Here is a 26553-nt window from a genome sequence, read left to right on the forward strand (position 1 = left end):
ATGGCAGGGACAATTCAATCTTTGTCATTTATTACTTTTATTTGGACAACATATATACATATGTACAAAATACCTACTGTCAGAATCCTCTTTGATAATTTCATTTGATTTACAAAAACGGGACAGCAAAATAACTTAGGTCACTAATACTGTACAAAAATAAAACTGATTAAACAGTTGTAAAGATCAGTATCTTACAGTGTTACAGATCATTCACCTGTTGTGAAAGAACATCTCAATCTATCCAGAGTGATGAGCGCTGTGCTAAATCTACCTGCAAACTGACAACTAATCAATTTCTGTAATATGGCTACCAAATATAATTCTCAAAAGAAGCATGATGTAGAGCTAGACCTTAAAGCCAGGGCATCATTCCATAGTGGTGAAGGGCTTTCTTCTTCCCTAACCAAGGAGAGGAGTTATCTTAACTCTAAATCTATTAAATTTTCCAGAATATGACAACTACTTACAGTATTAGATAAAACAACTTTTCTTTCTCTTTAAACACCTGCAATAGTCTTTCAAAAAATTCAGTTTGGTTAAAAAAGTAAACAAAAATTACTATCCTGCATTTGGATTTTTATAAGTTAAATCCATGGTCTTTTTAATATAAAAAGTAATTGCTTCATAGTTTTAGTGTTCAATGAACTCTAGTAGTCCTATTTGAACCATATCTTGATAGAGTACATCTAATTAGAATGCTGGTTCCTGTTTTGTGACATTTTAAAACAGGATTCATCACGAAGAATAAAAAGCCTTGAGTTTATACGTTACGTTACTCTAACATATAAGAGAATATCAAATGTGTGTTCAACAACTTGAAAAGGCAAGTAACAACTTTTTGGGGGGAAGTAAATTGTGCATTTTTTTTTTTTTAAACAAGTTGCTGCATTTATATCCATCTAAGTGAGTGCTGAACAAAAGCCACATATAGATTTACTCCTGAAACTACAAAGATTGTCTGTCTTTCACTGACTTTGCTTGGTTTTCCTTCATTTCTTTCTGTGAGGGGAAGATGAGTTTGTCCAAGTTAGTGGGTTGCTAGGCAACCCCAAACTCCTCACTCACTAGAAGGCAGCGTGCAGAGGATCACAAGCAGGACCGTTCCATGAGCTCAGTAAGAAATAGACAGCCTAACCTATTTCGTATGGAAGAACAGATGTCCTTAAAACTTATTTTGGACACAGAAATTAAAATTTGGTTTAAAATAAGCGTTTCAAAAATCTGAAACAGAGGTAGAAAGTGTTCTTTATTTTTCCTGACATGTTTTCCCGTGAGAAAACACTTTCCCTTTTATCTCAATGGACTGTTCCCAGTCCCTAATGTTAAAAGCAGTTCTCTTTATAGAACTACTAATACGACTACGTTGGTTAAACAAACAAAAAAGAAAAACACCGTGCGAGTGATGGCTATCGTATTGGAAGTCGGAGTCAGCCGTGCCCCACGTCTGCTGTGGGAGCCCACACTGGTTCTGAACCTGGCAACGCGCATGTGTCAGGTGAAGTGACGAGTTCACTGACGGGGAGGCACCCTAAGTTTACCCGACACAGCTTACAGCACATGTATAAACGAGAGGGCACCATAGCTCCCTGTTTTAAATAGCAGATAAAATTGCCAGAAAGCATTATTTCTGACAAAAGAAAATGTAAACATTTCTCCCACGATCACTGCTGACTCCCTTTACTTGAGGTTTCTTCTTCGCTATGAAAACAGTTCATTCTTTTCTGACCACGTGAAGGCCAAAATTAAGTTTTCAGGTAAATGGCATTTTATGGATGTAGTGGTTTAGGCCACTGTAGACACCTGGATACAAGATATATAGTGGTGAGTCTTCTGATGTCAAAGATACAGTGATGTGTCTTCATTCACACGCATTCCGTGTGCCTTCGTTCTCCAACAGGGACCATTTCGAAGTCACCTTGGAAATCATCATGGTATTTTCCCTTGGGACTCACTACTTAACAGGGATACATTTTTCTTTTCACGTGTCAGCTTCCTTTTCCTTTTTACATAACTCTTGCACCTGTCAGTGGGAGTTTGGAGGAACACGGGAAGGAGACCAACACACTTTTTCTTCACAAAGTCGGTGTTTCCAGAGAAGTTACTGTTACGCACCCATTCAAATAAAACCCAACGGAGTCAAAACCCTCTCCGTTCGTGGCATTAGAACAGTAAGGTGATATTAACTAAAAGGATCGGAAAATTTGGAAAAGTTAATAGAGTTAAAATTCTGTTTGCTCTTTTTGAATTTTTTTTAAAAAAAATACTACCCTCCTTCTCCTTCAGCATCTGTCACATATATTCTGCCCTCCCATCTCTGCCATGATTTCATAGGGAAAAGTGTATACTACATAAAAAAAAGAAAAAAAAAGCAGATTATAACGTGGTTCCAAACAGAATGTCTGCTTCTATCCTTAAAGCACATATTTAACTTATTCATCCTCTGCATTAGAAAATAAAAGTGCAGCTTATGTTCAAAAAGTACAATTCATACAAAGCAAGGTTTAAAAGTTCTGTACTCAGTGTAACCTTTTAGAGGTTCGTCTTGATTAGTATAAATTCAGACTGCTTACCCATCGACTATAAGTAACTTTTTTTGTTTTCAAGTCTTTAGATGACAGATCATGCTGGAGTAGATGTGCTCTTGCTTGCATAAAGACAGCTGTGCTATGGTGTGTTTTTTGTCGGTTTTTGTGGGTTTTTGTTGTTGTTGTTGTTGTTTTTGTTTTGTTTTTTTATCTCAAAGGTTAACGTGATTCAAGAGAGTGGTTTTGCTAAAGAAACCGCAGCGCACTCGTCATTTACACCGAAAAAGGTAGGAAAACAATTCGGAGAGACAGCAAGCAGAAAGGGCCCCGAATCACCGTGTGGCGCCACAGGTCCGCTCACCGGGTCAGACGTATGTACACCAGGGTGGAAGCTTTAAAATTCTACGCGCCCCCCTCCCCGCCGCCGCCGCCGCCGCCTTGGCCTTGGCCTTGGCCTTGGCCTTGCCCCCCTCCCCCCGCCCCGCCCCCACCCCCCAAAATAAAGGAGAGAGAGAGAGAGAAAAAGAAAGTATTCGCCTTCCCTCCAACAGGCAGAGACGGTTCCGAGCTGCCTCTGCAAGGGGACCAAGTGTGCACTTTGATCTCAGGCTACGCTGTGCTTTTTAGGCAACGCGGCGGGCACAGGAAGGGGCGGCGGCGGCGGCGGCCGGAGGGCAGGGACCCGCGGGCCCGCGGCGCGCCCCCTCGCGGCCGGCCGCGTCCCCGGCGCCGGGAGCCGTGCGGGCGGGCGGGGGGCGCGGCCGGCCCCTCACAAGGGGTGCGCCAGCGCCTTTTTCGAGCGCTTGATCATGCTGGGGTGGAACTCGGTGTGGCGCCGGGCGTGCTTGGTGAGGTGGTCGCTCCTCATGAAGCGCTTCTCGCACAGCGGGCAGCGGAACTGCTTCTCGCCCGTGTGCGTCCGGTAGTGGCGCGTCAGCTCGTCCGAGCGCGAGAACTTTTTAAGGCAGTCTGGCCACGTGCAGGGGAAGGGCCGCTCACCTGCGGGGAGGGGGTCGAGACAGGACGCGGGTGAGACAGCAGGGTCGCAGAACGCGCCGACCACCCCCGGGGCCCGCAGGCGAGGCCCGTGGGCTGAGGGCGTGTGCCCCCCCCGGCACCCCCGCATCCCTGGGCTGGCACCCTGACCCCCGGGACCTCGGGACGGGACTGCATGTGGGGACACAGTGTTCGCAGAGGACACCGAGGGAGGCCTCGGAGGGAACCAGCGCTGCGGACTCCTTCCTCTTGGACCCTCGCCTCCCATGCTGAGAAACACACTTCGGTCCCCCCCCGGCCCCCCACCTCCCAGTGGCACCTAACAGACTGACAGATACCATGAGGAAGTTTCCCAGAATCATGCTCTCCAAGCAAAGGAGCTTGCTCTTTTATACCCAGTGGGTCGCCGAGAGCCTGGAAATTATCATCATCACCGTGGGGGGGGTGGGGGGGAGAGGGGGGGGTAATTCTACATGGCGGCTGGTCGCACAGGTTCTCCCAGAGAGTCAGGAACCTCGGCCCTTTGCTGGATTTGCTGGCGCCCCAGGACTGAGGCAGCGAGTCCAACCGACCTCTCACCTGGAGCAGGTGTTTCCCCTGGAGCTCCTGAGTGCTGTGGCCACCGAGCCTCCGTCAGGGCCGGTCTGGGGACAGGGAGGCCGGCACCCGACAAGAAAGCCTGCTTGTTCCTGAGCATCTTGGTAACAAACACTTTTAGAGACATGGAATGTGCTTCCCTGTTGAAGGCCGTATTTTATAAGTCATACTGTCTTCATTTTTATTATGACTAATACTACTCTTAATCTCCATGCCCAACGCGGGGCTCAAACCCCGAGATCAAGAGTCCCATCCTCTTCCGGCTTAGCCAGTCAGGTGCCCCCCGTCATAGTGTCTTATACTAAAAAATACATATTTGTTCCCTCTGCCACATAGGAATCCTTTAGATATCTGAGGAGAGCTATCCTGACTTTCTCTAGTCTGTTCACACTAAGCAGTCCCAGCTGCTTCCATATGTCTCATAAAAGAACTAGCATGATTCTCAAATAGTGAGAGCTAAGGGCTTCACAACGCACTATCCCACCGATTTCTCACAGGACGCCCCATGGAGGTGGCCCATTTCACAGATGAGGAAACAGGCTTAGCACTTCCTGGTGTTTCCAGCAGCCCCTCCTTTGCAGTCGCTCTCCTCAGACTCAGCATATTGTCTCCATGTCCCACTTCATTAAAATGCAGCTACGCCTCACCCTCCAGGCGTGATCAGGTTAGCACTGGGGGCCTCCTGGCCCCTGCCGGGGCCGGAGAGCGCCCGTGGCCACGTTTGCTGGACCCACACACAAGCTGAAAGGCACCATGAGCTGTTTAAGATGAGAGAGTCTTGGGTGCCCCTCTTGTGAGCGCCTGCCTGCCTACTTCCCACCTCGTTCAAGCACAGCCCAAAGCAGCTGCTACACAGACCCAGGGCACACGGGTCCTGCCTTCCACAGAACTCTCCAGACACCCCTTTGGTAGGTGTGAGGAGTGCATGTTTTCTCACTCCTGGCCCCACCTTCCTGGAACCCAGAGACTCAAAAGGCTGAGGGCTGTCCAGTGTGGCGCATCTGAGTCATCCAAATATTATTCATCCTTTCCCCCCTGGCTTCTCCTACCCTGTGCCAGAGATGGAGAAATGCTGATAATAACACCACCACCAAGCCCGTGTCATCTCCGTGACAGTCCACACATGGCTAAGGTCTTATCCGCTATTCTCTCAGCAGCGTTAACGGTCATCACGCCCTGAACAATCCCCTCCTGGGATGAGGACGGTATCATGTCTGATTTTCGTGCTCCTTATATCGCCAAGCATTTAGTAAATGCCTAAGTGTGTGTGTGCGTGTGCGTGTGTGTGTGTGTACAGCTGAGTTCACTCACATGACCAAAGCCTGCTCGGAAGTTCCCAGATCACGGGGGAAGGCAACTCCTGCCTCTTCCAGAATTACACTGCAGCCAAAGTCCTCTTAATCCCAGTGAAAGGTTTATGGGAGAAATGTTCTCCTAAACATGTGATGTTAAAAAATATAATGAAGGGGGGCGCCTGGGTGGCTCAGTTGGTTAAGCGACTGCCTTCGGCTCAGGTCATGATCCTGGAGTCCCTGGATCGAGTCCCGCATCGGGCTTTCTGCTCGGCAGGGAGTCTGCTTCGTCCTCTGACCCTATCCCCTCTCAGGTGTTCTCTCTCTCTCATTCTCTCTCTCTCAAATAAATAAATAAAATCTTTAAATATATATATATATATATATATATAATGAAGGGTTAGAATTCATACAGCGATGAATTATCAAACCAAACCAAACCAAAGCAAGCCAAACAGAACAACCCTCACTGCTCTCTCCGTACTGGAGCTGTCTCTCTACTGCTTTGTGATTTGGTGGTGAGAAAAGTGATGAAAAGGAAAGGCTCAGTGTTTTCTCGGTGCTTGTCAGGACTAAAACTCATCAGAGGGATTTTTCTTGGAGGAGTGGTAATGTGGTTTAGCTTACTCACTGGCACATGTTTCTTTCAAGTGAGTCACGAGAGGAGGTTAATTTATTGGAATGGATCTGTGTCCACTGTGGGAAAAATGGATCAGGAAGACCACTCTGCTATGCTCTGGATTGGAAAAAGAAAGAAGTCACTCCCTCTGTTTTAGGAAGATGCCTTTATGGAAGGGATGGTCAATGGGAAATGAGCACGAAGCCTAAATCAGCTGTGCATACAGAACTATTAAGTATTTATGCTTACGATTCATGTATGTTTCAAGTGAATTCACCTTCAGTCTGGCTTATGGCTATCTTGTCTTCACTGCTTCTCATGCCTGTCACCGTGTGATTGTTCTCTTGCTTCTAACCCAGATGCTGCCGTTGACGTCGAATCTTTATCCCTGTTTCAGAGAAGAGCGGGCCACCTACTGAGCCCAGAGCAAATCCGAGCCAACACAGCAGCCTTTGTTAGAATCACATAACTTGTATAATTCCACCTTACAGTTCCTAAGCATTTAAAAAAAGACCTACTTGGAAGTGAATTCTTAGTGTAGAAGCTCCAGGATCATTTTGATTCTTCTTGGATCCTTTGGAAAAACATTAGGAGCTTTGAGTCAGTGCTTTAAATCAGGGGTTTAGCAAACTAGAGCCCACAGGCCAAATCTGACCTGCCATCTACTTTTGTAAAGTCCGCGAGCTTAAAATGGTATAAACAGCATTCTTACTTCGGTTTTTACCAAACAGTTGGGGGGAGAAAGTTGGCCGACCCATGATGTCGCCCTGAAGATTTGAACTTGTACCTTCTGTACGCCAGAGTTTGCAAATCCAGATGGCTTCAGAAGCCAGACACATAGTGAAAATGGGTGAAATGCCAGGTGCATTTGATCACGGGTTGTAATGGAGTCATGGCCAACCGGATACTGCTTTGCTCCCTCACAGGCACTCAGATTCAACACCTTATAAAGCATTGTGCCGGCCAAACAATGTGTGTGTGCAGGAAGCCTGGATTCTTCTTGGGGACTTAGAATTTGTAGCCCTTTGAGACCACCCACCTCTTTAACCCAGGGAAAAGTCTGCATACAACCTACCTGGGGATACATTTCGGCATGTTCGTTAATAATAGACACATAGTAAGGTATTATCTAAAAAATGATACATGTTTTGTACCTAAGAAAGTATGGAATGGAGAAATCCTACGTAGAGAAGGAACACAATTTAAGGCTGAATGGGACCAGAGATCGTGGGCAGAGGAGGAAAAGAGGGGTCTTGGAGAAGCTGTGGCTGGCCCTTCATCCTACAGCCAAGGGGAAACCAAGTCAGGCCTTTCAGCTCAGGGCTAAAGCCCACAAAAGAACAGTTAACCTTCTTCGCACCGAACAAATCACAGGGCACAGCAACCATCAATTAAAGAATCTTTAAACTTGTCTTTAGTATTAATGAGAGAGTTACCGTCCTCCAGGGGAGGGCGGCGGGGGAAGAACAGGCATGTACTCGTGTTTTATTTCTGGCCTTTACAGGAAAACATACCCAGAGGCAGTGACACAATAAACTCTTCCTTTACTGGAGCAGAGCTGTTAACCCCACAAGTTCCTCCGCCTTCTCCTTATTTATACACCGCTCCCCTCCCCTTCCGGCAACGAGCTAAGCACCTCTAGCTGACAGCCTTGGCTTCCAGTATAAAATTAACTGGATCAAACCGGCTACTGAATACCGCACCTGGTGTGTAAGAGACTTTCTTTGCAGAGACAGGTCAGGCCACCAGAAGTCTCCTGGGCCTCCGAGGGGTTCAAGAGGAGTGGAGTAGAGCCTGCAGGCTATGCGCTTGCCTACTTAGTACACAGGACAGCTCATTGCTTTCAAGAAGGAGCCTCCACTCTACTCCGTGATTAGCCGACATCGCCAAGTGGTGAGTTCTCCATACAGAGGGAGAAAGAGGACAGTGTGGGCATTGCCAACTGGTGATACTCAACCTCGTCCAAGCTTCCTTGAGTTCAGACAGACTGTCATTGAGATACTGGCCCAGGGTCTGGGAGACCTATGGTCTCAACACACCTGCTTTCCCACCTGGCTTTTCTCCCCTTGCCTTCCACAGTTCCATGGAAGAGCCTAAAATGGGCTAAACTTAATCAAGGTAGGAAGGTTAAAAATACAAACTCTGAACCTCCCATGGCTTCCAGCTAAAGTAACTCCATCTCGTAAAACAGATCTAACGGTGTGAGGCCTCCTTTGCCGAACAGAACTCCAAAAATGCCAATTAGGAATCACAGCTTCTTGCAGATGGACAAAATCAGGGCCGCTTCGTGAGGATAAAATAGTGGGTTTTGATCGTAAAAAAGCAACTAGGATTCCAGAGATAAAAGGATAATCTGATATTACAAAATCATATTGATATGATTCCCCCTTTTAACAGACTAATATACCCACCCCCCCACACACATTTTCCCTTGAAAGATGCAAAATAGTGTTTGATAAAACTCAACATCCAGCCCTAATAAAAGCTTTTAGGAAAATAGAAGAAAAATTCCTTAACAGGCTAGAAAAATATAGATCCGAAACCTTTCCCCAGCAAGGTCAATAGTAAAATAAAGGTAGCATTCTATTAAAGTCAAGCTCGAGGCATGAATGGACACTGTCCCCATCGCTATCGCTACTTAATGTTGTTCAGGAAATGCTAGTGAGTGCAATTAGATAACAAAATAAGAAGTAAATCACTGGTAAGTGAAGGTGACAAAAGAATTATCTGCAGTTGATACAACTTCCTATCTGGAAAATTGAAGAGAAATACCTAAAAAAACTAATATAATTTTAAAAAATGCATTCTCAGGTATAAATATACAAAAGAGCAATGGTTTTCTTATATGCTAACCACCGCCAGTCAGGGCGAGCCTAGAGATAAAGGTTCAGGACCTGCATGAAGAAAATCATCAGACCCTGATATAAAAGAAAATGAATAAATGGAACACTTCCCATGTTCTTGGATGGTAAGACTCAGTGGTGTGAATATGGCAATGCTGTACAAATTTGTCTATGAAATTAACACATACCATAGAAATTCTTTTTTCTTGAACTTGACAAAACTATTCTAAAGTGATTTTGGAAGAATAAATACACTTGACTTGCCAAGAAAATTTTGCAAGAGAACAAAAGTGAACACTTGTGAGACCAGTTATTACAATGTATGATTAAAGCTGCAATAATTAAGATAGTGCGAGACCAGCACAGGAAAAGACAACTTGGTGGAACAGAGTCAAGTCTGAAAATAAACCCAAGACTCGATAGGGATGGGGTATTTCAAATTAGTGAAGAAATGAATGTGTAATTCAGTAAATGGAGTAGACATCTGAAAAATTAAATCTGGATCCTCTACCTTATACCATTCCCTTCAATAAATCCCAGAGGAGCTATATACATAAATGTAAGAAATAAAACCACAGAGGCGAGAGAAAATATAGGTGACTGTTTTTAGAATCCTGGAGTGGGGAGAGACTGTCTAAACATGAAACTAAAGGCAAAATCCTATTGGAAGAATAGTTGTGCAACACATAAAAAAATTTTAAACCTCTGCATAGTAAAAATATACGTAAGTGAAAAAATTTAAGAGTCAGACGGTGGGGGTGCCTGGGTGGCTCAGTCGGTTGAGCGACTGCCTTCGGCTCAGGTCATGATCCCAGGGTCCTGGGATGGAGTCCCACATCGGGCTCCCTGCTCTGCGGGGAGCCTGCTTCTCCCTCTCCCACTCCCCCTGCTTGTGTTCCCTCTCTCGCTGTGTCTCTCTCTGTCAAATAAATAAATAAAATCTTAAAAAAAAAAAAAGCGTCAGATGGTGAACTAATAAAGGAAATTGCAGCATAAGACGAAAGGTTAAAATCTGTAATACAAAAAGGACACTTACAAATCAAAATTAATAACCCAATTTAATAAAATTGGGCAAGGATGCAAATAGGTAATTTGTAAAATAAGAAATACTAATGGCCAGTAAATAAATATATGAAAATATATTTAGGGCACCTGGGTGGCTCAGATGGTTGGGCGTCTGCCTTCGGCTCAGGTCATGATCCCAGGGTCCTGGGATCGAGTCCCGCATTGGGCTCTCTGCTCCTTGGGAGCCTGCTTCTCCCTCTGCCTCTCTCTCTCATGAATAAATAAATAAAAATCTTAAAAAAAAAAAAGAAAATATATTTAATCTCACAAGTAATCAAAACAGGCCAATTAAGACACTAATGAAATACATATCAGGCTGGTAAAAATGTTAAAAAGTATGTGCATATGGGGCACCTGCGTGGCTCAGTCGGTTGAGCATCTGACTCTTGATCTCAGGGTCATGAGTTCAAGCCCCCTGTTGGGCTCCATGCCGGGCGTGGAGCCTACTTAAAAAAGAAAGAAGGAAAAAAGTTTGTACATAGATCCATCATTGGTGGAGGCATGAGGAAACAGACCTCTACTGCGTAGGTGGGACTTATAATTGATCAAGGGCTATCTGGCAATATAATCGTCTAGGAATTATTTTTGGTAATAATTAGATAGGAACACAAAACTGTACAGGGATACCAGCATTGTTCATAAAAGCTAAAATTTGGGGGTGCCTGGGTGGCTCAGTCGGTTAAGCGACTGCCTTCGGCTCAGGTCATGATCCTGGAGTCCTGGGATCGAGTCCCGCATCGGGCTCCCTGCTCAGTGGGGAGTCTGCTTCTCCCTCTGATCCTCCCCTCTCTCATGCTCTCTGTCTCATTCTCTCAAATAAATAAATAAAATCTTTAAAAAAAAAAAGCTAAAATTTGGTAACAACTTAACTAACAATAGAGAACCAGTTTGATACATTGTAGTGTATCCATACAGTGGAATAATGTATACTTGTTACAAAGGTACTAGATTGTTACAGAACAAAATGGAAAAATGTTAGCAATATACCACTATGTGAAAAGAGCAGTGTATGATCGACTGTATATGTATGTTATGTGCAACATCTATGGAGAGAAAAAATCCTGGAAGAATATATATAAAATATGAACAGTAGCCATCTACAGGTGGGGGTGGGGATAAAGAGTAATGCTTTCTTTCTGTAATTTTCCTATATTTTCTGATTTTTTTAAAAACAGTTAAGTACAAATTTCTTTTATGAGAAAAAGAGTCTTACACAAAACAAAGGAAACTGATGCATTTGAGTTTAAACTTTTCCACATATGGGCTGATCGTTGATCAAGAATATATTCTAGGAGACGCCTGAGTGGCTCAGTCGGTTAAGCGGCTGCCTTCAGCTCAGGTCATGATCCCAGGGTCCTGGGATCGAGTCCCACATCGGGCTCCTTGCTCGGCGGGGAGCCTGCTTCTCCCTCTGCCTGCCTCTCCCCCTGCTTGTGTTCTGTCTCGCTCTCTCTCTGACAAATAAATAAATAAAATCTTTAAAAAAAAAAAAGAAAAAAGAATATATTCTACGTGGAGAATGGGGGGCCAGGTATTTACTTTCTATTGAGAAATAACACTCTGGTGTCCAAGACCAAAGAAAGGAGTATCATTCTGTTTCCTTCTCAAATTGTTAGAAAGTAAGAAACTTTCAGAACATACTTCATCTCTTTCCTCACTCCTCCTTCACCCCTCCCCTCCTACTTCTTCTGTATGTGAAAGGAAAATGGCCCCTACAAGGACAGACAGGAATCTCCCTTCAGAGTTACATAGGCAGTAATGGCAAGGCTGCCCCACCGAGGGGTGAGTTCACTGGGAAGCAGGGAAGTGCGTGCAGAGGTGCAAAGCCCAGGGTGCAATACAGCGTTCATGGATGAGGCTGGTGGGACACATAGCTACACAGACCGGCCCCGACCCTAGGACTTCAGCATCCCTACCCCGTTGTCCATTATCATTGGTCCTTGTTCCTATAGGAGAGCAACGCTGACCTACAGGTACAGAATGTGAGCCTTTGCTCTCTTCTTTTTCATGTCCATGACCCTCATGGAGCACCATGCACCTGACAAAGGAGGTATGCAGGCCATCCTTGGGAGCAGACAATTCTACACTTCCCTGCGTAAACCGTTCCAGTTAACTATGACCTCAAAAACCAAGAAATCAAAAGTCTCCTGTTTGCCAGAAATATTGCGACCTGCACATGCAGATGCTCTGAAAAAATAAAAACATTTTATCGGCTCTGGAAGAATCATCCTGCCTCAATGTCATCCCCATTATATTGCCACTTGCTCTTGGCCCCTCTCTGAATCCCGTTTGTGATTTGGTTTCTTTTTATATTTTATTTGTTGATACAACAGAGTCAGTTCAGAGTTGAATGTGTGATTTTACTTCCTGGCCCCTGTGTTTATCTGTGGAAGGCAGCTTGTCCCATTCTTTAGGTTCTGAGCGGGGAAGTGGGGGCGTGTCTGTAACATCTGTCACGGAGCACTGGACTAGGAAGCAAGCCTCTCTGAATATTGTTTGTGTGTCCCCGACCTCAGCTGATCTGGGGAGTTAGCTCATGTGCTGGGACCTCAGAAGGAGAGACGGGGGACACCAGATTCTGGACTCTGGGTTCTCAACCTAGCGAGAGAAAAGTCCTGATGTCTCCGTCATATGGCCCCATCGCAGCAACTCTGATTTGGCAGAGGTGGAGTGACCTCTCCACAAGCATACAGCTAGGTCTGGGCTCAGATTAGCTGACTCCCATGCCCACGCTCTTCCTGTCCATCCCAGACTACGCTGCTTCTGCCCAGTTGTTTGTGGGAAAGAGAAATAATAAATGAACTTGCTAAACATTGAGCAGGATATAAATGTTTAATGGCAAAACTATCCTGAGAACATAGATTCTCTGAATCTTTGCATTTTGGGTGACTTTGATAACCATCAAATTAAAACCTGTCAGGCCTGGCAGATAAAGCCAACTCAGAGGGCAGACGACTTGTCCAAGGACACGCTTGGATGAGAACCGGTTTTCAAATGCCTCCTTCAGCTTGGAGCATGAGACAAGATTAGATGTGAAAGAAGAGCAAAGGCCCTAACTCATTGGGGTTATAGCCTCATAGCCTCCTACCACAGGTTTCTCTCATTCTCTTGCTCCCGGGTTCTTCTTCCCAGATGGATTGGCTTCGGGAGGGCATTTACAGTTTAAAACACATTGTGCTGCTGAGCTTTAGAGTTTTAAAAATGGAAAGCAGAGCACGGAAGTCCTTAAACTTGAAGTCTCTTGATTGGCCCGTGCTTCCTACCGAGAGACTGGAGGGGCTGAGTTTAGAGAACACGCGTAGAGGTCCCTAAGAAATGCCCTGCGTTCTGTACTGTCCTGTTAGTAACAGGTGTGGGCAGTGCCAGGGGATGGCCTCCGTTGCCTGGCCTAGAGCCTGCACCAGCCCCTCTGGGTAAGTTCCATTCCCTCCCCCACCCCAGCACACCAGGGCCCCTGACTGACTGAGTCAGGCAGCCACACTGGAGGGGGGTGTCTGAGCATGCCTCGCAGCCTCACCTTTCCAAATGTAGGGTGGGGAAAGGGACTGGGTGCTCCTGAGCCCAGGAGCACACGGCTGGGAGAATGCCCCAGGGGTCCTGAGTCACAGACTGCAAGGTTCTACCACCTGGAGCCACTGTCCAGAGGCCCTCTTGAGCAGAGGATGCCAGCACATGAGGACCGAGACCTAAGCTAGTGCATGACACCCCAGGGGAGACCATCAAGGTCAAAGGATAGTGTGCAACATCAACAGGCTTCCCATGACGCCAAAAAGAAAAGAGGTGGACTTCTTGCCTACCAAATACTAGATCATTCCCAGGAGAAAGAAAGGTAAAGGGAGGGGGAGAGAGAACTCTGATTTTGCAAACATTTACCTAAAGAAGAATACAATTCAATAGAAAAGGGACAGAGAGACCTGAGCAGGACTCAAGATAAAACTTCTCCATCAACAGCCCAAAGTGATGGGGGTGGGGGGCGAGGGGGGAGGAACACAGGGCAATGCTCAAGAACTCAGCTCTGGTTACATTTACATCTTTGCACACCCCAGGCTTGTGGCTGGGAAATTTGTGCCCGATGCACACGGTTGCTTTACAAGGGCCCCTGAGACTTCGGGCCTGCTTTGCAAACACAAGGATCACCTTTCCATTTGCACACTTAGGTACAATTATAGGTAGCATCCGCAGCCCCCACTCTGGAGCAACTGTGATCCAGAGGGCTGATGCCTTTGGCTCGGATCAAGCAACGGGCAAAAGACAAAAGTACAAGAAACGAGACTGCTGTCTGGTTAGAAAAATGCCTGCTCTGCCTGCCAGCCGGGCTGAGGCCCTCACAGTGGCCCAGAGTGACTGGTGATGCTTCTCCAGCACATGGTGTCAGCATTTGCCCTCTGGGCTCAACCTCCTTACACCGCTGGACCCACAGTAAGGTTGTGATGACCACACGCCATGGGGGCCACCGTCAAATAGTTTTTCAAGATTTAATGGGATGAGCCATGGATTCCTATGGGCTGGTGTTTGTCACCAAAGACCACAAAGCTTGACAGGGCTGAGCTGTCCGACCTTCCGCAAGCAGCCCCCCGCCTGGCCCCCCAGCCCTCCTAGGGCAGGCATTCCCGGGCAGAGCTTTGCCATGTGGAAGCCGGCAGGACATCGAGCAGAAATGACTCAGGTTGGAGGGGCAGAGCCCATGTTTCTTTACGCCGGGAACCCCCGCTTCAGAGGGATAATGCTCACTAGACAAGCATTTAGGAGCTGGCCACGGGGACGATTTGTAACACGACCGAGGAAAAGCTGGCTGTTTGGTTGTCATTCTGCTTATTTTCATGAAAACGGCAGTGGTACAAAACTACTGTAGAATTATGGCAGCACAGGAGTTCAAGTCATTTTTATGTGTTTTTGTAAAAGTTATTTTTAAGAGCTAATTTTTGCCTCACAATTTATTAGGGTGTTGTTGTTGGGCATGACGCACACCGAATGGACTCCGGAATCCCAACGGGAACTGTCCTATAAACAGCCCATCTTTGCAAAGATGAGGCCTTTCTCTGTTCACACCCAGGGTGACAAACATTCATGTAAACACAATTCATTTCTCTGGGCATTAAAATGGACAGACAACTGGAATTAAGACCATGCGAATGGTGCTGCTTATCACACTGTTGTTGTTAACCTCATCCCATGAGAGGCTTTGGGTACTGGCTTCTAGAATGTCCACTGAAGAGGTATGAGGTATGAGCCTGAGCACAAGAAATGCATGTTGAAATCATCTATCTTCTGCCAAGACCATTTAGTAAATGCACTGGTGGCTTATCTTTTAGGATGAACTCCAGAGATAGCTCTGAGTCCTTTCTCTTCAAAGAGGAGGGGGGGGATGTCGTCATACTAATCTGTCTCTCATTTTGTCAAACCTCTGCTTTTTGGAACATCTTGTCTATAGTTCTACGTGGGCAGATAGAGGGGGTATCTGCTGGCTTTGCCGGTCTGGCATCCATTGCTTCTTTTGGGTAATAAATAGCACGCCTTGAATTTCCTTGTGGAAATTACCCCTTCCCCACTCTGAGTCTATGTAATTCTCGGGGGGAGAGGTGACCCCAGACCCCAAGCCCAGAGGTTCGATATGACCTAGCCATGCCACAGTGATTGAGTTGTGGGACAGGCACAAACTTCTAATTCAGTTATGAAGACTGAAGCCCGAGACTTTTGCCGGAATCATTAGGAAAGGAGAACTTTCTTTCCTTGCTGAATTGGCAGGCTGGGAGTCGGCCACTGCCGCGGTCACCTTACTACCATCCAGAGACAGCCTGCCCACGAATGAAGCCAAAGCAAAGGACAGCAGAGCCGAGCCAGGGAGAGAGCCAGACACCGAGTCCCCGAATCCAGAGCTACCTCGGATGGGTGGATAATTTGAACCAATAAAGTTCTATTTTTTTACTGAGCCGGTCCAAGTTTGGATTCAGTTGCTTGCAACCAAGAGTCCTGACTAACACAGCTGTGGACCCAGAACTGGTGTCTTTTTCGATGGGAAGGAAGCAGGTTCCGAATAGCTCTTGGAAAATATAGGATAGGTTTGGTCAGAGTCCAAGATTGCTGTAGATATTCTTTTTTTTTTTTTTTTTAAAGATTTTATTTATTTATTTGACAGAGAGATAGCGAGAGCAGGAACACAAGCAGGGGGAGTGGGAGAGCGAGAAGTAGGCTTCTTGCCAAGCAGGGAGCCCGATGCGGGGCTCGATCCCAGGACCCTGGGATCATGACTTGAGCCGAAGGCAGATGCTTAACGACTGAGCCACCCAGGCGCCCTGCTGTAGATATTCTTAACCAAGGTTCATCAAAACCAGCCATGCACCAGAGTTAGAACACAAGAGTAGAGAACAAAGGGCCCGTGGCTTTGTGGCCAAGTCCAGGAGCGGCATGCAAGACAGGGTGTCTTCCCACTGGTGGACCCCAAGGGGTCCAGGTCAACAACAATTCATGCATAACTCCAGGTAGTTAGAAACACACTAGGAAAATTCCAGAGTAACCTTGGACTAAGATAACTGACTCCAAGTTAAATTCCTCCCGTAAAATAAGAGTACTTTCCTATCTCATAGGACTTCCATGAGTTTGTATGTGACAATGTACGTAAACTATTTGGCTTAGAAGTTGGCATGTAATAAATGCTGGATGTTATTGCTATTTCTATTATTATTATCACTACTAATATTAATAATTTTCCATCATTACTATTATTCACAACATTCACAATGCCTGCTTTCAACATCTAGCACAGCCCTCTGCCTGTAACAGTCACTCAATAAATATTCTTTCAAAGAATGAGCTGTTGCTGGACTGCTCCATCATTGTAAACAAAAATTCTAGGAACCTCAAGGGCTTCTGGGCAACACCTATAAATTATTTTTAATTATAATTCTTGGTGTATGGGGACACTGTCCGAAATGCTTTAAACGCCTAATCTGAATTAGTCTCAGAACAACTTCAGTTGAGTCACTGAACTTCATTTTACAGATGGGAACACTGAGGCTCAAAGAGTTTTCACCCTAGGAGAGTGGCAGAGGCGGGACTGGAGCCCCACCGAAGCCCATGCTCTGACTGCTCTTGCTACTGAAACCAAGGCCTCCCCTGGAGATGCCCTGCCTGCGAGCTCCTTAGAGTGGGCTGGCCTCCCCATCACACACTCTTCTGACTGCCTCACCAAAGCTGGTCCCCTGCAAGGGAAAGCTGGGGAAACCTTCTTTTCCCTCCCTTTGAAACAAGATGATCTATAACATTCTTTCCAGTTCTGAAATGTCTGCAAAGCTTTTGTCAGTTACCTGCCCCGCCGGTTCCCACTTTGGTTCCAGTTGACTCTGGGACGCACTCACTTCCAAAACGACAGAGACTCGCCTTGGAAAAATGTTCACACTTTGTTTGATATAAAATACTGCTGCCTGCATTTCAAATCCTTGTCATTAATTTTGCAGGGCTTAAGCTCCTCTCTCTTTATTTTCATCCATGTAAATAATGTCCTCGATTTTTAAAAAGGCTCAATCAGGGATGAATTCCATTCTCCGGTTCAAATTTGTGATCATTCTCCATTTTATTTATAAAAAAAAACAAAAATGCGAACACCCAGTGGCCCCAGGCTTAGCCCGTGAGCTAGCTGGTTCTTGCAGCTCTAGAATCCTTGGATTTCAGATCCAGATGTTCATCCACAGCTCAGGAGTCCAGAGGCTAACATACCTCCGGATGCACCCAGATTCAAAGGGAAGGCTGTGGGTGCACCTTCCTAAACACGGGTTCGGAGCACAAACAGAGATGAATGCCTTGGAAGATCCCACGCATAAAAAATGGATGCACCTCACTCCCTTGGTGGTGGGGGGGGGCATTCTCCATGAATAACAATGTGAGTCCTATTATTTGCTGAGGGGACTGCTTGAGGCCAGGGTAAGACAAATGTTTACTCTTGGCCTTAATGCACCAAAAAGGTATTAAAGTTTCAGGAGGGCTCCAGGAAGGGTGGGGTAGGAAATCTCCCTGCCACTTGGCCTTGGGCTGGTTCACAGTAAGCTGCTCCCATAATAAAAGGGCAGAGGTCCCCGGGATGACTCCACCTCTGCCCTTTTGCTTGGTTAATTTGGTTACTGCGAAGCAGCTCTTTAAACCAGGGTTTTAAAAATGTTAACCACAGATTGGAATTCTCGGGAGACCGTGGGGGTGGGGGGTGGGGAAAGAATTCAGATCAAAGAATGACAAAGAATTCACAATGAGGGAAGGTGTCTATGTGGGCCAAGCTCGGGCCCTTAGCACATCTTCAACAGCCCTTCAGAGTCCGGGGTGCCCTCTTGTGTTGACCTCCTCTACAGGCAAAATGATGGATGTGATGACCCCTCAAGGTCACTTCCAAGCTCCAAATTCTCTTGATACTGACAGCTGCCGCCACCAAGGGCTCAGATCTAGGCCTAGGCCTGTGACTAGCTTCCCAACAAAAAGTGGGGCGGAGCAAAACCCAGAATTGCTCAGAGACCACTGCCGAGGATCCCATTTCTTTCCTTTTAATCATCTGTGGGGTTTTTTTCCCTTCCTGTCGCCCCTCCTTTTTGCGTGTTGCATAGAAACAGAAAGTGCCTTTGTACCAATTACTAGGCACTAATTTACGTTCTTCAGTAGGCGCTGGGCTTGCTGGAGAAACATCAGGATAAGGTGGGAGGGTCGGATGTGGGGGAGGCCTGGAGGGTTGCAAGCTTTTTCTCCCAGCCTGAGAACAGCCAAGGGGAGGAGGAAAAAACAACCCGAAAAATTTGGAAGTCAAGACTAATGAAAACGACAAAGCTGGTTCTGTCTTGTTTGTTTGTTTAAATCAAGAATGCTAGTGACCATAAGGCATTCAGAAATCACATTGATGGCCTAGAAAGCCGACTCTAACCAGCACACACCAGGTTGTTTCAGAGGCTCCTAGAAGAGTGAATACTGGAACCCATCCACCCACTTTTCTTCCTAATGAACTTCTTAAGGAAGACCACTGTCAGCCGCTTTCTCAATAGGTCATATGATAGTTCTTCCTGGAAAGTTCGAGCTGGGAGTTTCCCACAGACATTGCAGAATGACTAGTTCTTGGGATAAGCGTCAACAATTGAGACAAGAATGTAAATCTGACCCTTATGTTCAGAATCCAAGTATTCATTTCCCTCAGGTTACATCTTTGCATCTGAAGGTAATGGGGTGTTGCCATCAAAACAGCTCTACATTGGCTCCGCGACCTCCTCCCCAACCCCAGGCCCCGGTTGTCCCCTCCCCTCTCCTCACCACTCTTCCAAGATCCGAGGGGGAAAGAGGGGAATAATGTTTTCATCCCGTAATTCTACTCTGCGTGTATCTTCTGTCGTGAAACAGCCTTGCCAGCAGCAGAAGATTTTCTAAGGCAACCCCACTTTGTCTCTGCGAGAATAGGGGAAGTGAGGAAGAGGAGCCACGAGTCCTACCTCGGAGACTGGCAACAAAGAGCAGCTGGGTCCCCTGAAAGGCCTAATTCCCCAGGGCTGATCCCAGCAGCCAGCTGGGGCTTGGGCAGCCGGGGCCATCATTCTTCGGAGTAGAGGGGGTTTTAGCCTCTTGTCTGTAACCCAGAAGCACTCCCTTCTTCCATCCTTGTGACCTTAGAAACCTCACATCCTCTACAGCTAGAGGCCATTTGCAGCTCTTTGCCTTCTTCTCGAATGCAGATTGTCATTCCCCCTCCCCCACAAGACACCTTGCATGAGGTGGTGTTTAGACAGTCTCACTGGGGAGTGGGGTGGATATTGCCCCAAGGGGGCAAAAATCTGATCTTTGGCAGGTGAAAAAAGTCTTAGCTATCGCCGTGGTTTGTGGTCTTTTAAAGGGGTACATATACAAACAGCTCTACAGTATTCCCGTGGCATTAAAATGTCATGGGAGGGAAGGACAATTATGGGGAAAAAATGTCTGAAGTCTCCTCAGGGGAGAGAAAACGGGGGGGCGGGGTGGAATAAAGTAGAAAAACAATTACTGTGCAAGCAAGCCCCACTCAGGCTAAGCTGTAAATCTATTTTGGATGAACCGTGTCAGGTTATGAAATACAACAATGCACATCACTTGGGGAGCCCTATGGAAAAAAGAACAGGGCAGAGAGAATGTCTCCTCAAGGACCCACACGCAGGGCCTCCCTTCTACTTAGGAAGAGAAGAGAAAGTGGCGGAGACTGGACCCCGGCTAATGAATAGCCTGCTTGGAGGCCGCTTGTGAGCTGAGGCCCCCAGTCTGGGGCCTGCAGCCAAAGTGAGACCTTGCCCTGTCCCTGAACCCCTGCCTCCCAGGTAACGGAATGGGTCCTCACACCTCTGAGGGCCACTAGACTCTTCTGAATCAAACTGTGGACTCTAAAGCTTTTTGCAGTAATTAAAGGAGAGGAGTACAAGAGGCTCAGGGCAGGCCTGGCACCTGTATTAGCAAAATTTTAAACCTTTGGTCTCAGGGAGGGAACATCCTGGCTGAATGGACATTTCTAAAGAGGCCAGAAAACCTGTTTCCAGGGTTAGAGGAGACCTTCCACGGTGACGGCCCTCCAGATCCCTTCTGCCACATAGTCTCAAGTATCCCAGGGAAATGTGCAAGCAGGGGAAGAAGAAACAGAAGCAATCACTCTTGGGGGTTTTGCAACCCAGTGTCTCCTTAATTTTACACAAACGTCCTTATGCTCTATTTAAAAAAAAAAAAAGTGTTGTTTTTAAAACTTTTTCTGTGGAACTGGAGTGATATAACCAGTGTCTTCAACCTCAACCCCGTTGTCCCCACTTGGGGAGAGCTGACTTGAGTCCTTCTAAAAAGAAAGAAAAATGGCACTTGGCACGGGAGTAAAGCCTAGGGTCTCTATCATTGGGATGTCAGCCTAGCATGAGCCTACACCAGCTGGCTCTGAAGATTTTGATCTGGAATTTGGATGTCGTTGTTTCCTTCCCCCAAAGATACACCCGCCCCCATATATACAAAACTGTGCAAGGTGACCACAGTCAGCAAACAGGAGAAACTTTTTTTCTTTTTTTTTTTTTTAGTGCTCATGGGGGCTTGAGGAGATGTTGGTGTGGCAGGAGGCCTGCAGAGTGAGCACGTATTTGTGGAGCCAGTTTGGGGTACATGCTCTGAGGTGGGGGAGGAGTGTGTGGGTGTGGATGTGGGGGCTGTGACAGGATAAACTTCAAACTGCTTGCATTTAAAATATATATATATATGTTCCATGTGTTTTCAAACAAAGTACTGTAATGGGTCTAATTGTTAAGCTGAAACGTTACCATAAATACCCTCTAAAGTGTCCCAAAAGTCTGGAAACGAGAAAGAATATATGTGCGGCATTTTTCAGATTAACCGTGGATCCGTTGATTAAAGGTTAGAAGCACATTACTGGGGAAGAATATCTGACCCAGAGGCTGAAGAAAAGCAAACTGAGCATAGTATTATAAAATGCAAACCGACGTACTACTTAAAAATAAGTTTATCCTGGTTCCTGATTTGGAGGAATCCCTCTCTATTACACGCAAACTGTAAGATCCAGAATTTCCTGAGGGCTTTCTGTATGTGGAATCCTATATTAGGTGCTTTGTCTATGTTATTTAATCTTTGCACAAGAACCTATGAGGAGGTTCAGTGATAATAGCCTACCCAGTGGATTAAGAAACTGAGGGTCAAACGAAGAGGGGGTGGTAAACTTACATGCCAACAGAGATGATGTAAATGATTAAAATAATAAAGGACACTGCCCTGTAAAAAATGATCAGTTCAAGCCAGTTGTTGCTGGGTAGGAATTCAGGCCCAGTACTGCCCAATCGATCGATTTTTCCAGAGAAGCCAGAACTCTGGATTCGTGCCGAATCTTCAGATTTTCAGATGTTGGTAACTAATTACATTTTCTATTAACTCTGTGTTGGCCATGCCAAACAGATTTGTGAAGCCGGCCCAGCGGCAGGCCTCTAGTTTGCAACCTTGCAATTGAAGTAACTTGAAGTTTCTCCCACCTGGGAAACAAGAGGACAAAGGAGAACCCAACTCAAAATCGTTGTTTTCTCTTAGGACACGACAGACAGACGTAGCAGCACTGGCTTAAATGCAATTTTGTTTAAATGACTCAACTTCTTAAAGCCCCTCGGTCTACGGAAGTGGGAGCTGGAGGAGGCTCTAGGAGATGAGCAAGCAGCAGGAAGGACTCTTATTGGGCCATACTGAGCAGGGGGGTGTGGCTGGAATTTTAGCTGTTAAAATCTTCACAGAATACAGACATTCCAAAGGCTATCTCAGGTCCACCTTCTGGATTTAATACCAGCAAAAAGAAAAACAACAACAGCAGCAACAACAACAACAACAACAACCCCAGGAAGCTCCTTACCTCATCTCCCCCCCTCCCCAAGACAATCTAACTTGAAGCCGAATCTGCAACTTCCAAATGCACAAGACCTCTCTGAGTCTCTCATTTAAAGAGGATCCTTGACACATACCTTCTTCAGTAGGAGTGTACTTCCCACAATATTTACAGGGGCCAAGGTTTTTGTTCAACCGTGTCCTGGTGTTACAGAGCCCCCAAACCTAAACAAGACACCTGCTATCACCCTATCACTAGTTTCAAAAGACTGACGGTGGCATTTAAAATGGGATTAACGTTTCCCTCGGTTTTCCACTCCTGACTGTGTAAAAGGTTCTCCTGGAGCAGCTGAGCCGGCTTGCCTTATGGAGAACTAAAGAGCACCACGCATGCACGCACACATAAGCAGCCATTTCTATAAATGCCCGAGAAAAATCACTCAGCTGAATGGTTCAGAACTCCAGGAATCTTTTTTCTAAGACAGAAAGACTCCGGGAGCTCCCACAGAAACCCTGCAGGCCTCCCGGGCCGCCCGACCAGGCAGCTCCCTGAAGGAGAAAGTGCCTTTGCTCAAGGTGGCAGTGACTGTCATTGTGAGCCACTGAACTCGGGGAACATGGCTGACAAGGCCAGGCCCGCCCAACAGCTGCGGGTGAGTAACACCCTCGGGTTAATACACCCCGGCTTCACCCCCGGGGGAGTCACGCTAAAGGTCAAATCCCCCAATTCGGGCACACATCTGCCTTCCGACGGCCTTACAGATGCAAACTTCCAGCTCTGCTGTTCGAGGGCAGCTTTAGATGACACCCCCAAACAGAACCTGACTGTGCATTAACCACGCAGGGAACTCCATTGCAGTCCTGGGCCAGCAGGCGCCTCCACAAGAAGCACCGTCCAAAGGAAATAAAATCCGAAATGCAGTTACGTGGCCTTGCTTTTCAAAAGCAAAAGCAAACCAAACCAACCAATGATCATTTTAAAACCACAGGCCCCGGGCCTCATCTTAAAAGTACCTACAATCACACCCCAAAAAGACAATACTTGGCTAAGGAACTCCAACGGCCTCCTCAATACGGTGTCAGAGGGTCGAAGGACAGTAAGTTCCATGAAAGGGTCAGGTCCTGCGCTTATCAGAATAGCAGTTGTAGAAGAGCCTTACTAAAGATGGTGAGATAGCAGGGCCCAGCCCTTTCCAACTTTTTCTCAGTTACGTTAAACAGAACCAACAGAATTGGCTGACCAAGGTCTCTGTAAGCCTCCAAAGCCCGTTTTTATACTGCATATGTCTTCCTGGCCACATTCCTTGGGCCAACGCTGGCCTTTTGGTCTCCCTGGGAAAGACCCTTCCAGGAGGTCTCCAGGCCCACGTTCTCTACTGAGCCTTGACCTCAGGCAAGGACCACACCTCCCCGCTAACTATTCAGGGCAGAGGGTGCCACCAATCATGTGTGTGTGTGTGTGTGTGGCGGGGGGGGGGGGGGGGGGGAAGGGCGGGGGGAATCAGCCTTGGAATCGCATTAAAAAGGCTAACTAGTCATGAAGTTAACCCACCAACCATCACTTGATCAAATTCCTCTGCCGCCTGAACCAGTGTTATTTTAGACCTCCCTGGGGACTCTTGGCCAAATTTAAAACCACCTTGGCAAGCCCTGAAAAGTAGCAAGCATACAGCTAAATGAGTCCTTAGTCATCCCTAAAAGGTTCCACGTGAGGTGTGCCGCTTCTCCCCAGGCTTTGGCCATTTCGCTGCAATCCCTCAAGAGAATCAGATAAAAGATACGCCGTCTGACCTCCCCAATGCAGCACCTGCCCAGGTGGGGTGGCCCCACGGTCGCGGGGTGCGGGAGTCCTGGGGGCGGGGCGGGCCGGGGTGGGGGGGTGCGGCACCACTCCCCGCGCAGCCACGCACGGGGGCTGGCACTCCGCGCTCACTCTGCCTGCCAGGTTCATGCTCTCCATGGCTTCTAGGGACTGGAGACAATTAAGGCGAGACGGAGCGTTCCGTCTCTACACGGCTCAATCATTAAAAGAGTTAAACCAGCATCTTATCCAAAATGTTGGCACCCCTGAGGCCGAGCGTGGTGTCCTTAACGCCCAGAAGGACTGCCCGGCCAAAGGTTAACTAACCCCAGAGCTCGGTGGGGGAGGGAGACGCCGCTAACCTGTATGCACTCTGTAATGGGCTTTGAGATGGGAGGATTTTCCATAGACTTTCCCACAGCCACTGTAGGGGCACTTGTGCCTCTTTTCGGAGGCGTGTTTCCCCTTCGCAGCCACTCCAGGGTGGAGGAGGGAGAGCGGGCTGGGCGCGCTGCCAGGATCCTGTCTCTCCTCCGGGCTGTGAGAAGGACTCGACCCAGATTCGGTGGTCACGTCGCTGTCGGATCCCATATCCTCATCCGGACTCTCCAGACTGTCGCTGCACACCGAGGGGGTCTGGATGGGTCGGTACTTGTTCAGGTCCAGCAAGCTCTTGGCGATGGTGACCAGCGTGCAGTAATCCTTCCAGGTGTCCCCCGGGTCACCGTGCTCCTTGGTCACCTCGCGCTCAGGTAGTCGCAGTCGCTCGGCGTCCGGAGCGCCCCCATGCTCCGGCACCGCAGCGCGGTTCGAAATAGAAACCAGACACTGGGCAGCCACGAAGTCCATGTAGGCGGCCGCGGACATGGTGCGGGCGACGGCAGCCCCGGCGGCGCGGCCAAACTTGGCGGTGGCTGCGGAGGTTCGGCTCGCCCTGCCCTGGCCTCGGACGACGAGCGCGGCGCGGCGCGGCGCGGCGGCCAAGGGGGCGGGGGCGCGGGGCGCTTCCGACTCGCAGGAGCGCGAGGCGACCTCAGCCCCTCATCTTTACGTAACCGGCAGCGCCTCCGCACGCAGCATCCACGGCCCCGGGCTCCGCCGCTCGCCGCCGCCCGCGCCCGCGCCCGGCGCGATCCCCCCGACGGGCGCGCCGGCCGCTCCGAGCCGGCTCCCTTGGAAAGACGCCACACGTGGCGGCCGCAAGTTTATTCGCTTGAAAACGCCCCCGAGGCGCTGGGAGAGGAAACGGCAAGAGAGGTACACGCCCTCGGCCGCCTCTCCGTCGAGCCGAAGCCCCAGGACGTTCACCCGACCACCCCGACGCGGGTGGCGAGGGCCGGACCGAGCGCCAGCTCTAAGAGACACTTTTCCCCCAGCCCACCGACGCCGTCTGAGCCCCTGCTTTCGCCGGTCCGCACCGTTCCGGCATTCCCTTGCTCAGTAACAATTTCGCAGAATCCCATCACGTCACGATCCAAACCCCCTCCAATTGGCCAGTGGGGAGGGTGATTCAACTCTGTTTACTTTCCCCCCCTGCCAGTCGGAACGGCCTCTCGGTGGAGAGGTGCGTCTAGAACCGGGGCGCGCGGCCAATCCGACTGTTCCGTTTCGCTGCCTCGTGCTACCCCTACGGCCTCGAACGCTGACACTTAAAAGGGTAACAGCCGGGAGGCTGGAAGGGAGTCGCGGCTCATCCTCGGGAGCGCCTCTCGGTCCGGCGGCCGCCCCGGGCCTCCTGGCTCGCGTTCCCGCCCGCGGAGCCGCGGGGACACACCTTCCCCAGTCACTCGCGTTCGTTCTCGTGACAAAAGAAAACTTCAGGTTCGGTTTTCCAGCTTGCAAACAGTTAAGTGACTTCCTGCAAACGCTAGAGTCCCAGCAACCAGCCTTCCAATCAAAAGTAAGTTGGTTGATGTCACTGACATTGGCCCAGCCAATCAGAAGGGCGTTCCGAAAGCAAGCGCTCCACATTTGTAAACGCCAAGAGCTGTAGTGAAACTGGGCACATCCTTGTGTTCTGTGTGGCTGGTAGTAAAAGTGACATATGTATGGAAGGGCAGGGGTGATGAGTAAATAAAATGCGAGTCAATACCTTAAGAAAAAAACAAACCTAAACTGAATATGTCAGGCCAAGTTGCCCAAGAATAAACACAAATGAGAAAGCATCATTTCATTTTTTTTTTTCAGTTTGGGGATGCAGCATACTTCGGGGCAGATTTTTAATAATCCTTCTATCTAGTGCATTGACTATGACTAATTCATCAGAAAAATGTAGAGCTGATAAAAGTTCCTATTAAACCAGACTTTTTTAATGGCTCACTATTCCTACAGGGAAACACCCCATCTCTGCTTCTGTGATAACTTTTCATTCCTCTCCTTCCCTAGTGCAATTTATTCTAGGCAAGTTATTTTAGTTCTGTTTTGAAGCTACTGTAACCCACCTTCAATTAAGTGGAGACAAAAATTTGTATGATTT

General features: G+C 47.7%; 1 protein-coding gene across 2 annotated transcripts; it reads right to left on the bottom strand.

Annotated features, from left to right (window-relative positions):
• Positions 1-18: 18 nt before the first annotated feature.
• Positions 19-25906, bottom strand: KLF9 (KLF transcription factor 9). Of its 2 annotated transcripts, none has more exons than XM_045882239.3 (2): positions 24440-25903; positions 19-3527 (listed from the first exon to the last, which is right to left on the bottom strand). In XM_045882239.3, the coding sequence occupies exons 1-2, from the start codon at positions 24942-24944 to the stop codon at positions 3298-3300; spliced, it is 735 nt and encodes a 244-aa protein (XP_045738195.1). In that variant the 5' UTR covers positions 24945-25903; the 3' UTR covers positions 19-3297. The 2 variants fall into 2 exon arrangements, with proteins under 2 accessions (XP_045738195.1, XP_054365139.1); XM_054509164.2 differs by lacking the exon at positions 19-3527 and adding an exon at positions 11329-21936 and having other exon boundaries at positions 24440-25906.
• Between the last annotated feature and the right edge of the window lie 647 nt (positions 25907-26553).

The sequence above is a fragment of the Mirounga angustirostris genome, unplaced genomic scaffold (assembly GCF_029215605.1).
Source record: "Mirounga angustirostris isolate CCGP_5_RB_7025 unplaced genomic scaffold, mMirAng1.0.hap1 SCAF_15, whole genome shotgun sequence".
In the NCBI taxonomy this organism is placed as follows: domain Eukaryota; kingdom Metazoa; phylum Chordata; class Mammalia; order Carnivora; family Phocidae; genus Mirounga; species Mirounga angustirostris.

Coding starts and splice junctions, on each gene's coding strand:
- KLF9 (XM_045882239.3), bottom strand. CDS start 24,944: ATGTCCGCGGCCGCCTACATGGACTTCGTGGCTGCCCAGTGTCTGGTT. Junction 3,528..24,439: donor CCATTACAGAGTGCATACAG/GTTAGCGGCGTC, acceptor CCCTCCCCGCAG/GTGAGCGGCCCTTCCCCTGC.